Below are 13,044 nucleotides of genomic sequence, written 5' to 3'. Positions count from 1 at the left end.
TTAATTGCTTTGATGATGAAACCTCTCAAAATCGATGACTCCGTTAGGCTAAACAATCAATTCATAAAACAAGAGTTGGAAAATTAGGCACATTTATTTACTCTAACGCTAATCATACACAGTGTGCAAGATATGAGTTTGTTGGCAAAAAAGAAGAAGAGATTCACTGCTGCTGAAACAACACACAAGCAAAGCATTTGAGAGACAGTAAGTCAGAGGGCACTGGGACAGTACAGTCTGCTTCACTTATCATCACTATCCCTGCAGCTACACATACAAAACAGACACACACACAGCACATGGCAAGTCGTTGCTAAGCCTATTATAGTCTTTAGTGCTCTCTGTTTGCCTCACATACAGAAAAACCTGTAAAAAAACAAATGCAAATAAAACAAGAACATGAACAATGTTGAACAACTGTTTTGGAGGTCTGCCACCTTCTACAGCACAATCAGAAAAAAAAGTTATTTAGAGTTATTTAAAGTTATGAATCTAAAATAATCTATTTCGTTTTTACAATTTGAGAGACATGAGCAAAAAAACAAAATGAAACAAAAACAGTATAGTTGCTCTAGAACTAAAACCTAATTAAACTTAATGCTATAACATTTATTTTTGATACTAAGTAATATAGTATTATCAAACCTTTATTTATTTATTTATTCATTTTTGTTTGTTCATTTGTTTTGTCAGTTTTAGCATCTATAAAATTTAGTTTGGATCCAAGTCATATTCTTTTTAAACATCTGTGCTAGTCCAGATTAAAGTTAACGGTGTTTTCTCTAGGCTGACTGTGGGGTGAGGCTGCAGTACTGGATCGCCCCCTCAAGGCAATGGTAGGAGAAACACTGGTGTAATTCTCAGCTGCCATACAAAACACAGTCACAGTCACCTTAAACTATTTTAGGAAACAAACCTCACAAAGGAAACTGTGAGGAAGAGAAAAAAACCCCATAATTTAATAAGCTACTGTTCTGTAAATACTTCATACACCGAGAAATCACAAGTACCAGGAATGTATTATAACCAATATCGTAAAGATTTAAACCTTTGTTGTAACAGACAGCACTCCTATTAACCGAATTTACTTGTTGCAGACTGTAAGGTAACAGTTGCTGAATGGAATGGAGGTTAATTCATTTCTGTTGGCTAAGTGTTGCCTTCAAGCACATTTGTATGCAGTGAGACACTCATCCCAGATATCCAGAGGTCTCTCACTCCCAAGAAAGAAAGAAGCCTGCCTGTCTTTGAAATAGGACTGCTATAATGGTTTGCTGAACAGCCAAAAGCTAAAGTGGAAAATGTTCATCTAATTGCATTCATACTCAGTCCACATTTATTAGACTTATATGGTTTAGTCATTTACCCATACAACTGTTTTGAATCAAAACGAGGGCAAAAGCAAGAATAAAAGCTCCTTTAAAAATACAGACATAAGCCAAACACAAAGATTGCCAAGATGCAGATATTAACTGTATATGGAGATCGGTTGTTTACTGCCGAGTATATATCAGACCATGGATTACTTTCAAAGATGATACAAGAAAGGACTGACACCAACATGTAAAAATTTAAAAATATATATATTTTCCATAATCTTAGATTGCAGACAATCATGAATTCTATGTTTGGAGTGTGAGTTTACATGTAATCTCTACTAGAGGTGTTTTTATTATTTAGTCAGCTTGATGCCAGCTGTCGTAGATCGGATGGTTGCATGTCTAATATGCTGACAATAAGTAACTGCAACAATATTTGCAATAAGCATGTTTATATGCATTTACATGTGACAGAGCCATGACTTAAGTTCATGGGAAGAGGCTTGAAGTGAGGAGGAAGAGGATATCATTGTCTTTTTTCCTATGTGTTTTCACACACATAGTGAAAACACATAGTGAAAACACATAAATAAAACAATAAAACATAGGTACGACCCTTCATATCTTATGTCTGAAGTTGCAGCCATGAATTAAAATGTTCCTCCCTGCAACTTGAACACCTACAAGTTTTCTTCCCTTCCATCTTTGGCATGCTACATATGTCTCCAGCCACATACATAAAATGTGATTAGACAGAACATCCATGTCCATCTCCACAACTGTGGCTGGGCAACATGATGGCTTACAGCTCTTATAGTGTTACTAGATTAATTCTTTATTTGTGAGAATGCATCAATTTGTTGGAAGACACAGTCACACCTTATTCAATGTATATTTATGAGTATAATTCTTTTTTAATGCCTGACTATATCTTTAATCCTTTTTTGATCATCCTGTATAGCAGGGATCAGGCACAGGGGGGATTGGGACTGCTGTTGAAGGTCACTCTAAGATAATATTAATACTGAGCAGATCTGAGATCAGTTTATTGGTGTGGCCCTCCACAACAGGTCCAGTTTCTCATGTGACCTCCTCGGTTAATTAATTGCCCACTCCTGCTACATAGCTATCTGTATGCTTATCTACCTTTCCATCCTCTTATCCACTTAATAATCTTCCATCAATCTATTATCCACCCATTTATCAAGCATCCAGCAGTCTAATGTTCTATATTCGATTCTTGTTCATTCATCCATCCATTTCAGTCTAGCTGGCATTTATCCCATCCCATCTATATACCACCTTTCATCATTCAGTCTAACAGTTATACTGTTTATAAATAACTGATGTTGTTGATGTCTTAAACCTGTGTTTTTTTCACAGCAGAGATTATGGGAAAATGATGCTTTTTTTTAATACAGTTTGATGTCAATTTTGTAAACTATGGCTAGACTTATAGTAATACCGGTGATCAAGTAGGGCACAGTTTGGGGCCTGCAGCCTTCGCTGCCTCTTCTTCCCAGCTAGTGTTGTCATGGTCACTACTGTTCATCGTTCATATGCAGTCATGATTTATCCAGCTATCTATTCCTTAAACAATCCAATTATCAATTGGTCATCTTTAATCTACAGCCATATCCAACCAACCATTTACACACACTGCAAACACCTGTAAGTGGCATGTGATGAGCAGTGAGTTTGTGTTGTAGGGCAGCAACGTCATGTCAGTGTCTGTCTGTGTCTAATAACAACAATCCTCCCACCAATATTTTTCTTTTGTCTACCCTCACTCTCCTTCACTTCACCTTTTCACCTGCTAAAAATCAATGCCTCCTAATGGAGCCTGCAAATGCTCTTCTCCTCTTCTTGTTTATGATGAGAAATTATTACTGGACTCTGAAGAGCCCTGCCCCCTGTTGCTAGGAGACAAGGGGATCAGTGACTAAGGAAATGATGCTGCCTTGAAGACGTGATGCTCTTCTTTCTCCCAATCAGAGCAGCCGGAGCAGGGGAAACACAAGGAAAGACTGAAAATGTCAAATCACCCCAAACGTACTGCTCAGCTGCAAACCGAATGCCAGAAAAATAAAATATAGAAAGAGAACATTTGAACCACGCCGACTTTGAAAGGACCTGTATGTGTTTGTCAAATCCAGAGTTTTGGCTTCACTCTGCTCTTATAAAATACAGTAAAGTATTGCATTTTATTTCATTTTTATTAACAAACGAGCAGATAGATAGATATCTATATATATATATCAATTTGGCTTAAATGAATCATGCAGGAGAGGGTCGGGCCTTGTAAGCGTCTGTTCATGTCAATGGGAATACATAAAGGTAATATCAGAACACTGCTGTCATATCAGTTGCTCTTTATTAACAGTAGCAGAGCCAAACAGGGCTTCTCCTGTTTCTGTTTGCATTGATGAAGCAGCTTCCTCTCCACTGTTACCATGTGTGGATGAGATGACGTGAGCGGTATCCATGGGGGCAGTGTGCGTGTGTGTGTTTGTGTGTGTATAAGTGCCAACACTGCATGTATTTTCAGCTTTGACATGTGCAGTAGGTGAGAGAAACACTGTTGCCATGGAAATGGGTCTGCTTCTCCACTGGTGTTTTGCTAGACCCTCTTTCACTCCCTCTCTCTCTCATTGCTCCATTTATTTTCTATTGCTTCCGTCCTCACTCTCCCTCAGTATATCACTCTCCTTCTACCCTTCTGGATTAAGGGGATCTGTTTCACTGATACTTATTTATACAGGTTCACCTTTAAAACATTTTTATGGGCACCTTATATTTTAAGACAATACTGTTGAAGTGCATTGCAGTGCATTACAAATATCAGTAATTAAAATAACACACAAGGGACATGACACCTTTTTATGAAGTTCAATAGCTCAGATTTTTCCAACTTTCTCTAAAAGGTTTTTCTCTTTTTGTTTCTGTAAAATAAAAAAATTAATCATTTCAAATATTTACATTAAGCAAGTGAATTTAATATAAATAAAGCAGAATCTAGACATAATACAAAGCCTTGATTCTCCATGTGTGGTAAATCTGTGTGTAGATGCTGCTTTTTGTGTGTTTTTGCAGTCACTTAAATATAACTGGCCATCCTATCTGACTCCACCCTGACATACGACATTTCAGCCATCCACACACAGCAAATGACTCCTAATCAAATCCATTCACCCTTACACTTGGGCATGAAAGCACTTCCCTTTCTCTCTCACTGATTTTTATAATGCATGTTGTCACTTTATGTCTCTCAGAAGCACTAAATATCTTTAAGTCTCATTCTGGACATCAGCTGCTCTCCATTAACCCTTCAAGAACCCTTCACAATAGCCATGTGCACACTAATTTAGATAAAAGCCCATTTTCTCTGTCTTCTTCAACAGAAGCTTCTTAACTGTGGAATAACAAGTGACTTTTGTTTCATGTTTGTGTGTTCACCACAAAAATGAATCAAAGAATCTATTTATTTACATTGTCATAAGAGCAAAAGAAGCAGAAGTTTTGTTTGAGAAGAACATTTTGGGATAAAAGCACCTAAATAGTCTAACAATTCAGGCCTATTTGGTGGTAATTTGGATTTCTTCAAAAATATACCTACAATCTTGTTGATCATGACATCTCCTCAGGCGCAGGAGTGTTGTTTTCCAGATGGCAGAGACTTTATGGGTGAAATGCACGTGGTTAGCTACAATGATTAATATCAGTTAGCTCAGCTTTTATGTCCTTTTATATTAAGTTTATATTTATTATCATATACTGTATACCCCAATAAAATGCCAGGAAATTATGGAAAAATATATATATTTTCTACCCAAGTCTAATAAAAAGAGATATAAATCAAAGAGAGATTCTGATACAGAAGGAAAAAAAACACACCCATCTGTCTCCCTGTGTTAGCCCTGCGACAGACTGGGGACCTGTCCAGGGTGAACCTTGCATCTTGCCCTGTGGTACCAGGGATACCCCCCCGCGACCCTGATAAGAATAAGCAGATGAGAATGGGTGGATCCCGTCCCATCAATTATTTGAAGTACTGTACAAAATATCTTGTTCCTACCACTATTAACACTACTTTCAATCTGTGCTTACTTCTGCCTCTGGTGGCCAATTTGGGCCTATTTTTAATCAGCCAAGCTACAGGACTGAACAAGCCCCAGAGGAGACATGGCTATGTGGTTGATGGTATACGCCTGTGGCAATGGGACTCAAAACACCTGAACTTAAAGATTAAAAGGTCAGGTGGAAAACTTCTGTCCTTATAATGTTGTTAGCCCACTGTCCATCCACCCACCGAGCAAATACCACAGTGCACACCTCTGTGGCCCCCTACTCAGGCAGGCACCACACATGTCTGGTGTGTGTGATGTTCCTTCCATGTGACCGTTCATTATTGATGAGACCAGATACATTTTCAGTCTCCCATCGGATGATGAGATCACTGATGAATTCAGCTCTGTGTGTGTGTGTGTGTGTGTGTGAGGGCTCCCTACCAAATATTCTAAAGCTGCCCTGCCTCCTCATAAATTTTTAAAACAGACTGGGCCTCTAAAACTCTGTGCACTTTAAAATGAGAAGCAAAGACAAGGCAGTGCCCCTAAGGTCTGTGATTACAGCTGAAACATAAAGAATGTCAGTCTGTTTCATCAAGCTGATTCAGTCTTTGATCCTTGCTTCTGTTTTCCATGGTTAAACATTCTACAAGAAATGTTTTCAAGCACATCATAGTTCACATGACAAACTGAACAAAATTAGAAGGACGTGGAAAAGAAGGACACAAAGACCAAATCAGTGGCTAATAAGGTTCTTATGGTTAATGTCATTTAAAAAAAGCTGAACATTTACACTTCCAGCATACTGAGGAAGATGATATGCCATTTGTTGAATTTGTGTCTACTATGGTTGTCAAAAAACCTCAGATATTAACTGATAATAAAACTAATGTTTAAATACTAAATTAATCGTTTGCAACAAAAATGATTTTTTAAAAAATTTCCATCTTTACCTCCTCCAACTGGCACAACAAGCACAGAGCCCCTCCCATCACTTACAGCTAAAGGAATTTAAAGAGGAAAGCATCTACTTTAAGAACACTGAAGTATTAATCCAGTATTATAAATGCTACCCTGGCTGGTGCACATGTTAACTTGTAGTAATTATCTGATAGCCACATTAGCCATTTTAGCACAACTAAATACCACGCCCAAAGTGCTCCTCTTCTATATTACTGAAACTATGTAGATTGTTGGGTATTGTTTTAATTGTTGTACCTTTTTTTTATTAGAAGATTCTATGATCAATTACCAAAATAATTTATAAAATTATTAAAACCTCTAAACTTAATCATAAATACGTTTTTTGTTAAATCTAACTTATAAATGGGAAAATTAGTTGAAAACTAAGCAATCAACTACTTCAATAAATGACTTCTTCGCCACTTGGTAAATCTCTTCTGTTATGTGTAACTTGTTCTCTGCCAACTCTTAACGAAAAATGTTTGTTAGCCAGTGGCTACATTTGTTATTTGTCATCAGAGGTTGTTTCCTAAAAACAGCTTCCTTTAGTCTTAAGTGATGGGATTGAAGTTGGGCTCAAGACAAATATAGAACAAAAAACATGAACTGAAAGAATCAAGCTGTGTACAACTGTGGGGTGGGTGTAGTGGTTTAAAAACCTCAATGAAAATAGCAGTGGTTAAAAAATAAACACTGTGACATCTTTCTTTTTATTACTACAACCTCCCTTTGTCTGGTGTCTGTCACGATTTCATGCTGGTGACAAAAACAACAATTTCCTTTATTCTGCTAGGTGCCTTCAGTGTAAGGTTCAACACCATCTAAAAAGCAAACTGCATCCTCACTGGTGAGTCATTGCAAGATATAGAAAACACTCAGAAAATCAACACATCTTGTTACTGACTACCACAAAAGATTATACGACTCTGTCCGGTTATGTACTGTACAGCTCGGGAAACCAGCATTGTTAAATACACAATTCACTAAGCACTGGACTCAATTCCAAGCGTGTGACTGTTGTAGCTGTTATCTATCCATAAGATCGCCAAGAAATTGTTAAATTGGACATTTTGCAATTTTTCTCCTTCAACATATAGCTGCTAAAATGATCTTAGAACAAGAACAATATACTATATGCGATCTACACACTAACTATACCTTAACTTTTGAGTAACATCTAAATTTTTAGCCTAAATGGTCTCCTACAGGATCTGTACTGTCATTAGAAGAAAATTGCACAATAAGGGGATTGCATTTCTGTCCTTCTTTCTTTTTTTCTTAAATAAAACAACAGTGCAATTATTTTGCCCCCTAATCACTGGTTGACATACTGAGGAGATAAACAAGAAGCAGTGCGAGCGGATCACAATCTCCTGATTCTTATAGAACCTTAACAGCCTTAACTTTAAATTGCAAGTTTCGACCAGTTCCTTGCTCCAAAAGAAAGTTAATCTTCTTAGACTAGATATGTAAAATGATGTATGTATGCCAAATGCTTTGCTCTAAAACAAACATGCTTAGATGTCCAAAAGTGAAGATGCTTGGCCATAATGGACAATATAACATTTGGAGAAAAATAAACAAACCCTAATCACCCCATATCAATTATAACACCATGGCAGAGAAATGAATGACTGTACTTTGCTAAGGCTTGGCCAACACTGGCACATGCAACCGGACAGTGATCACAACAACAGAAGCAAATCTACAATAGAAAGACTGAAAACGTATGGCCCAGTCCAAGTCCAGACGTCAACCCAACTGAATTGCTGTAGCACAGCAAAATCCCGCCAACTGCAATGAACTGCAGGTATATGGTAAATTAGACCAAAGGACACGAGATTTCCAAATGGAGGGGAGTGACATTACTAGGACCAGTGAGCTGTCTCTTCCAGCAGCAAAACAGTTTGTTTGCGCTTCCTGAGAGTGACAACACGTGAGATTTGTTGTTGGCTGCGCTGTGAGATTTGTCTTTTTTGCCATCCATGGGGCCATTTTGGATTCTGCGAGGCTCTTCAAGGAGATGAGTCATCTGTCTTCACACACATAGACACTTCCAGCAAAAAGTGCTCACATTCAGCAATGTGAGCTATAATTAGCTCCCAGGATAGCAAGACAAGAAAAAAAGAGTACTGTGTGAAAGAGTACTGGCTTTTAAAACCCCAAAATATTCCCACCACTCTGCATTATTAGAGTCATTTTTGTCCCATCAGTCAAGTCACTGCCTCACTAAAATGATAAAATATAACTCACAGAAATAATGAAAAAGGAAAAGAAAGATAGAATCTTATTTACTCACACAAATGCCCTGTGAAAAGCCTCTCGCCCTCTAGTTGCCTTGGTTACAGCAGTAGAGTTAAATAGAAGATGATGATCTGACAGAATAACAAATTTAACTCTATTTATTTTCTCCTTCAGCACCACTCCACTACTATTTCTCTTATAGTTACATGTATATATTCCTTACTCAGTTCTGTTAGTGACCCCCTCATTTCTATTCTTAAAAACAAAACAAAATAAAAACTCCCAAAAAAAAACTCTTGGTGGATTTCAACAAACAGTAAAAAGCTCAGAGTGAATTATTTAGATGCCCAGGATGGATCGGGGCAATCGCATGTGATCACATTCAAAGTTCTTTCAGCGAGCGCCTCCGACACCGTCTGTCAGGCCTGTCTGCCTCGGGCTCCTGTTCTCTGCTGGCAGGAAGCTGAATGCAGCAGCTGTTCATTACAAAACACTACAGAGAGGAGAGACTGACCCTTAGCTGTACTCAAACTTTGACAGAGTGTCACCGAAAGGAGGCAAGCCCAATTTTTGAAGGATCGCATGATGAGTTTGACGAATAACACTGGAGGTTATGCATGAGTGGAACGTACAATACGATATAATTTTTTTTTTAAAACTTTGTTAGATAAAGTTAAAAGGCTTTGGTGTACGATCATTTTGACCTTGTTTGTCAGCGGCCTTTTCAAGTGGACGACCATCTGATGTAACTTAAAAGCTTCCCAAGACACTCAGAAAGTTCCCAAAGTCCCACCACAAAAATAATGTCATAATCTTTGCAGGAGGACTCACGAATGCTTTCTATAAATGACAAATAGCATACACAAACAATTTGAACCTCCAACCCAGCTTTACATAACTCAGCGGATCCTCTAGTATACTGCAGCTCTCATTCAGAGCTGCTGATTATTTTTTTCACCAGCAGCTGATAAAGAATAACTTGAAGATGAACACTACATCTGCAGCTATGACAAGACATCTGCCAAGAAGCAGCTCTTCATGGGGCCATCCTACCTTTATATCTGGGCCATTGCAATTGAGGCTCATCCCACACTCATCTGTGATCTCTGTGATTTCGGAGAGGTCGTCGTCCTCAAATTCATCAAGGCTGATGTCATGGGTCAACCTGAGTGAAAGGGTAGATTAGGGTGAGAGGGACAAGAAGAGGATAGCGCATAGATGAGTCATATATATTTAAAAAAAAAAATATATATATATATATATATATAATCCTCAAGCCATAGTACATCTCAGAATCTCTTGTTGACCCAGTTATTTGTATCTCCTATGCTCAGTCCAATGACAATTTGAATATAGGTCGCTATAAATGACCAAAATATAACAAGCATAGGCATCTACATTAATACTTATAAGAGATAAACAGATCTAAAGCTATTGTTTTGTGTCATAGTACTGTTCCTAACAAATGGAAACATGGCGTTTGACTCTTATACCACATAGTTTTATACACTTCACTCAGACCTCTAAAGGATTTATATTTAGTATTAAAGCACTTACTAAATGTTTCAAGCACTGATTTCAGGCAGATCTAAATCAAGCACTACCTGCTCGTTTAGAGCAGAAAACAATGAGCATCCAGGATTTTATCGGCCTGTTTTATTTTGTGAATATCTCCATCTGCTGTTTGTAAAAGTGATTTTCTTTTGGCACCACTACACTTCATTCATCACAAGTGGGACTAAAATTAATACACACAGCATAACTCTTTTTCTTCTCCTTCTCATACTTTGTCAGTGACAATGAGCTATAGGGTGATTATTCAAGGAAAGTAATGTATTACACATAATTCATTATAATGTATCATGCTACTTATTTAAAGAAGGTAATGCCTTACACCACTTGTAGCATTACCTTTGGATTACTCGTTGGATTCACTGTCACATAAAGCCACCGCTGGCAAAAATGCAGAATAGGAAACTAAGAAAAGTGAACTTGTGTTTTGCAGAGAAGTACAAACGTCTTGAATGCTCCTGCAGCAGAAAGGGAAATGTACGGTCCTGCTGTCTGTGGCAGGATTCAATTAACATCCAGTAAACAATGGTTCAGTTTTCCCCATCTGCAATTATGGCTGCATGTTGTCCCTTTACCCTGCAGCCTCCGGGCATAACAGACTGAGTCAGAGCAAAATGTTATTTGAGATGCAAGACAAAGACGACAGAGCATGGGAGCAAGCCGTCAAATAAACCTTGTAAACCTGTGCAGCTACCATCCCCCCACTGATGCATCATGGTAATGTCATTTCTGACTGCTAGCGTGAGTGTACATACAGCTATTACAGTCTTTAGCCATCACATGTCAGAGGATGGGAATAGAAAGTTAAATAGCCTGAGAAAAAGCATCTGTTACCTCCATAATGAAGCCCTGAAGGAGGTGGGAGATACAGACTGAAGGAAGGACAGAACAAAGTGAACAAAAGAAAAGAAGACAATGGGAAAGTAAAAAAAAAAAAAAGGAATACATGTAAAATAAAAAACTTTTTACAACACAGCTATACACAGTGTATGTGAGTAACTTAGATGACCTTAAATAAAACTACTTGTACTGGTATTTTCATTTTTAGGCAATTTGTGGTGAGGAAATATTGATTTACATCATCATTATCCTTAAATCTTTTTCTGACACTAAAACCTATATATCATAGGTTAATGATTTTATTCTGACTAACCTATAGGTAAAAATACCTAAATTTAAAATGATGAAATAATGTTAGCTTGTTAGTTTGTCCAATTACGTTTGAGCACTTGGGGGAGTGTGTAGAAAACTGGCAATAATTCCTCAACAGTTAATGCAGTACTTTTGGAAACCCACTCAATTAAAGCCAAAATTCTGAACTTTAATCACATCTTAATTGTTTGGTTTGAAGCACCCTGTGGTGGTGTACAGGGGCAAATACAAAATGTTAATAATGTTAGTCCTGCAACAGGTTGACAACCTGTCCAAGACAACCTGTAACCCTGGGCTATTTCACCACAGGTTTGCATATATTATTAAACTACAACTGAGGAAAAGTTATCAAATACCAGACTGAATATGCCCTCTGACCAAAGCTATCAAAAAACAACATTTTAACTGGTTTAAATTGCAAGTTTTGAGCAGTAATCCGGGCTTTTCAAGGGATATTATGAAACGGTGAGTCTACAGAGTTATAAGTGAGAGGGACTGAGTCCATAACAATTAAGTCAACAGTGAGAAAAGTGTGAAGATGGAGAGAGTCATGGAGGGAGGTGGGAAAAAGAAATAATTTAAAAAATAAACCTCTTTGTCTGCAGCCAAAGAGAAATCCCAACAGACTCTATACCACAAAGCAAATTACATTGTCACACGTCGAGGTTCACAGGGTGAAGGGTTGAACAGTTCTCAGATAAGATGGGCTGCACGGGTCACATCGCAGTTAAATAAAAACGGAATGCAATTATTTGCAAATCTTATAATCCCACATATTTTCTTCAAAGTAGAAAACAGATAACTTTTTGAATTTGATGGCAGCAACAAGTATCACAAAAGTTGAGACAGGGGAAACAAAAACCTGTAAAACTATGTGGTAGTAAAACAAAACATCTGGCAACAGGTGAGTAACATGATTGGGTATATATATAAAAAAATAATAAATCTTGTGGCGGTAGAGTCTCACAAGCAAAGAAGGACACAGGTTCCCCAATCTGCAAAAAAACTCCAGATATAAATTCTGCAACAATTTGTTACTCAGTATAAAATTGTCACAACTTTGAATATCTCATCATCTACAGTATATACAGTAACATCATGAAAAGATTCAAAGAATCAGTAATGGGTGCTTGTGATCAAAACAGCATCCCAACTTTTCTAAAATTGGAGTTGCAAATGCACTCATTTAACAGTTGATTAGGTACACTCAGCTAAAGCTAAGACGATAATACAACAGTTCTCCAATAAATCCTCCCTTCATCAATGTTAAGTTTTCAGTTCAGTGGAAATTTTGCTAAAGAATTTTATTAGGTAGTAGAATAAATTATTATGAATCATGTATTTTTTGCCTAAGCATTATAAATGGGATAAGCAGTAGAAACAGCTGCCAGTTTCACACAATCCAATCAGCAGCTGTCCATTTATGGGCTCAAATTGTGGTCATAAATATTTTGTATGTGTAAATCAAATGCATATTTGTGTACTGAGTTTTGTAACATGGTAAACCAAAATATCTGAAAGTTTTGTGTTTGTGCATCTACAGATGAGAATTTGTGTGTGTGTAAAAAAGATTTACACGAGTTACAAAATGTTTTGTTAAGATCTGGTTACAGATACAAAGCAAAAAACTACGTGTAAACCTCTGCACTCAGGTTTCCTGGCTGCGTGTGGATTTCAACTTAGAAGTACAAATTTTGACCTGATTTTTCTTCCTTTCAGCTGATTGG

The 13,044-nt window shown here is 37.4% G+C and overlaps 1 protein-coding gene across 2 annotated transcripts in view; it reads right to left on the bottom strand.

The window, feature by feature from the left end:
* Positions 1-13,044, bottom strand: part of mapk8ip1b (mitogen-activated protein kinase 8 interacting protein 1b) — a 142,843-nt gene that overhangs the window by 20,710 nt on the left and 109,089 nt on the right. For both annotated transcript variants that reach the window (XM_085275862.1, XM_085275853.1), the window contains exon 2: positions 9,647-9,758. In XM_085275862.1, the coding sequence (XP_085131988.1) occupies positions 9,647-9,758 (112 nt within the window). The remainder of the gene's footprint in view (positions 1-9,646; positions 9,759-13,044) is intronic.

The sequence above is a fragment of the Mchenga conophoros genome, linkage group LG1 (assembly GCF_057382185.1).
Source record: "Mchenga conophoros isolate Kocher_MC1m ecotype Shallow Benthic linkage group LG1, M_conophoros_male_GT1.1, whole genome shotgun sequence".
In the NCBI taxonomy this organism is placed as follows: domain Eukaryota; kingdom Metazoa; phylum Chordata; class Actinopteri; order Cichliformes; family Cichlidae; genus Mchenga; species Mchenga conophoros.
This window is presented reverse-complemented; position numbering and strand designations above follow the sequence as displayed.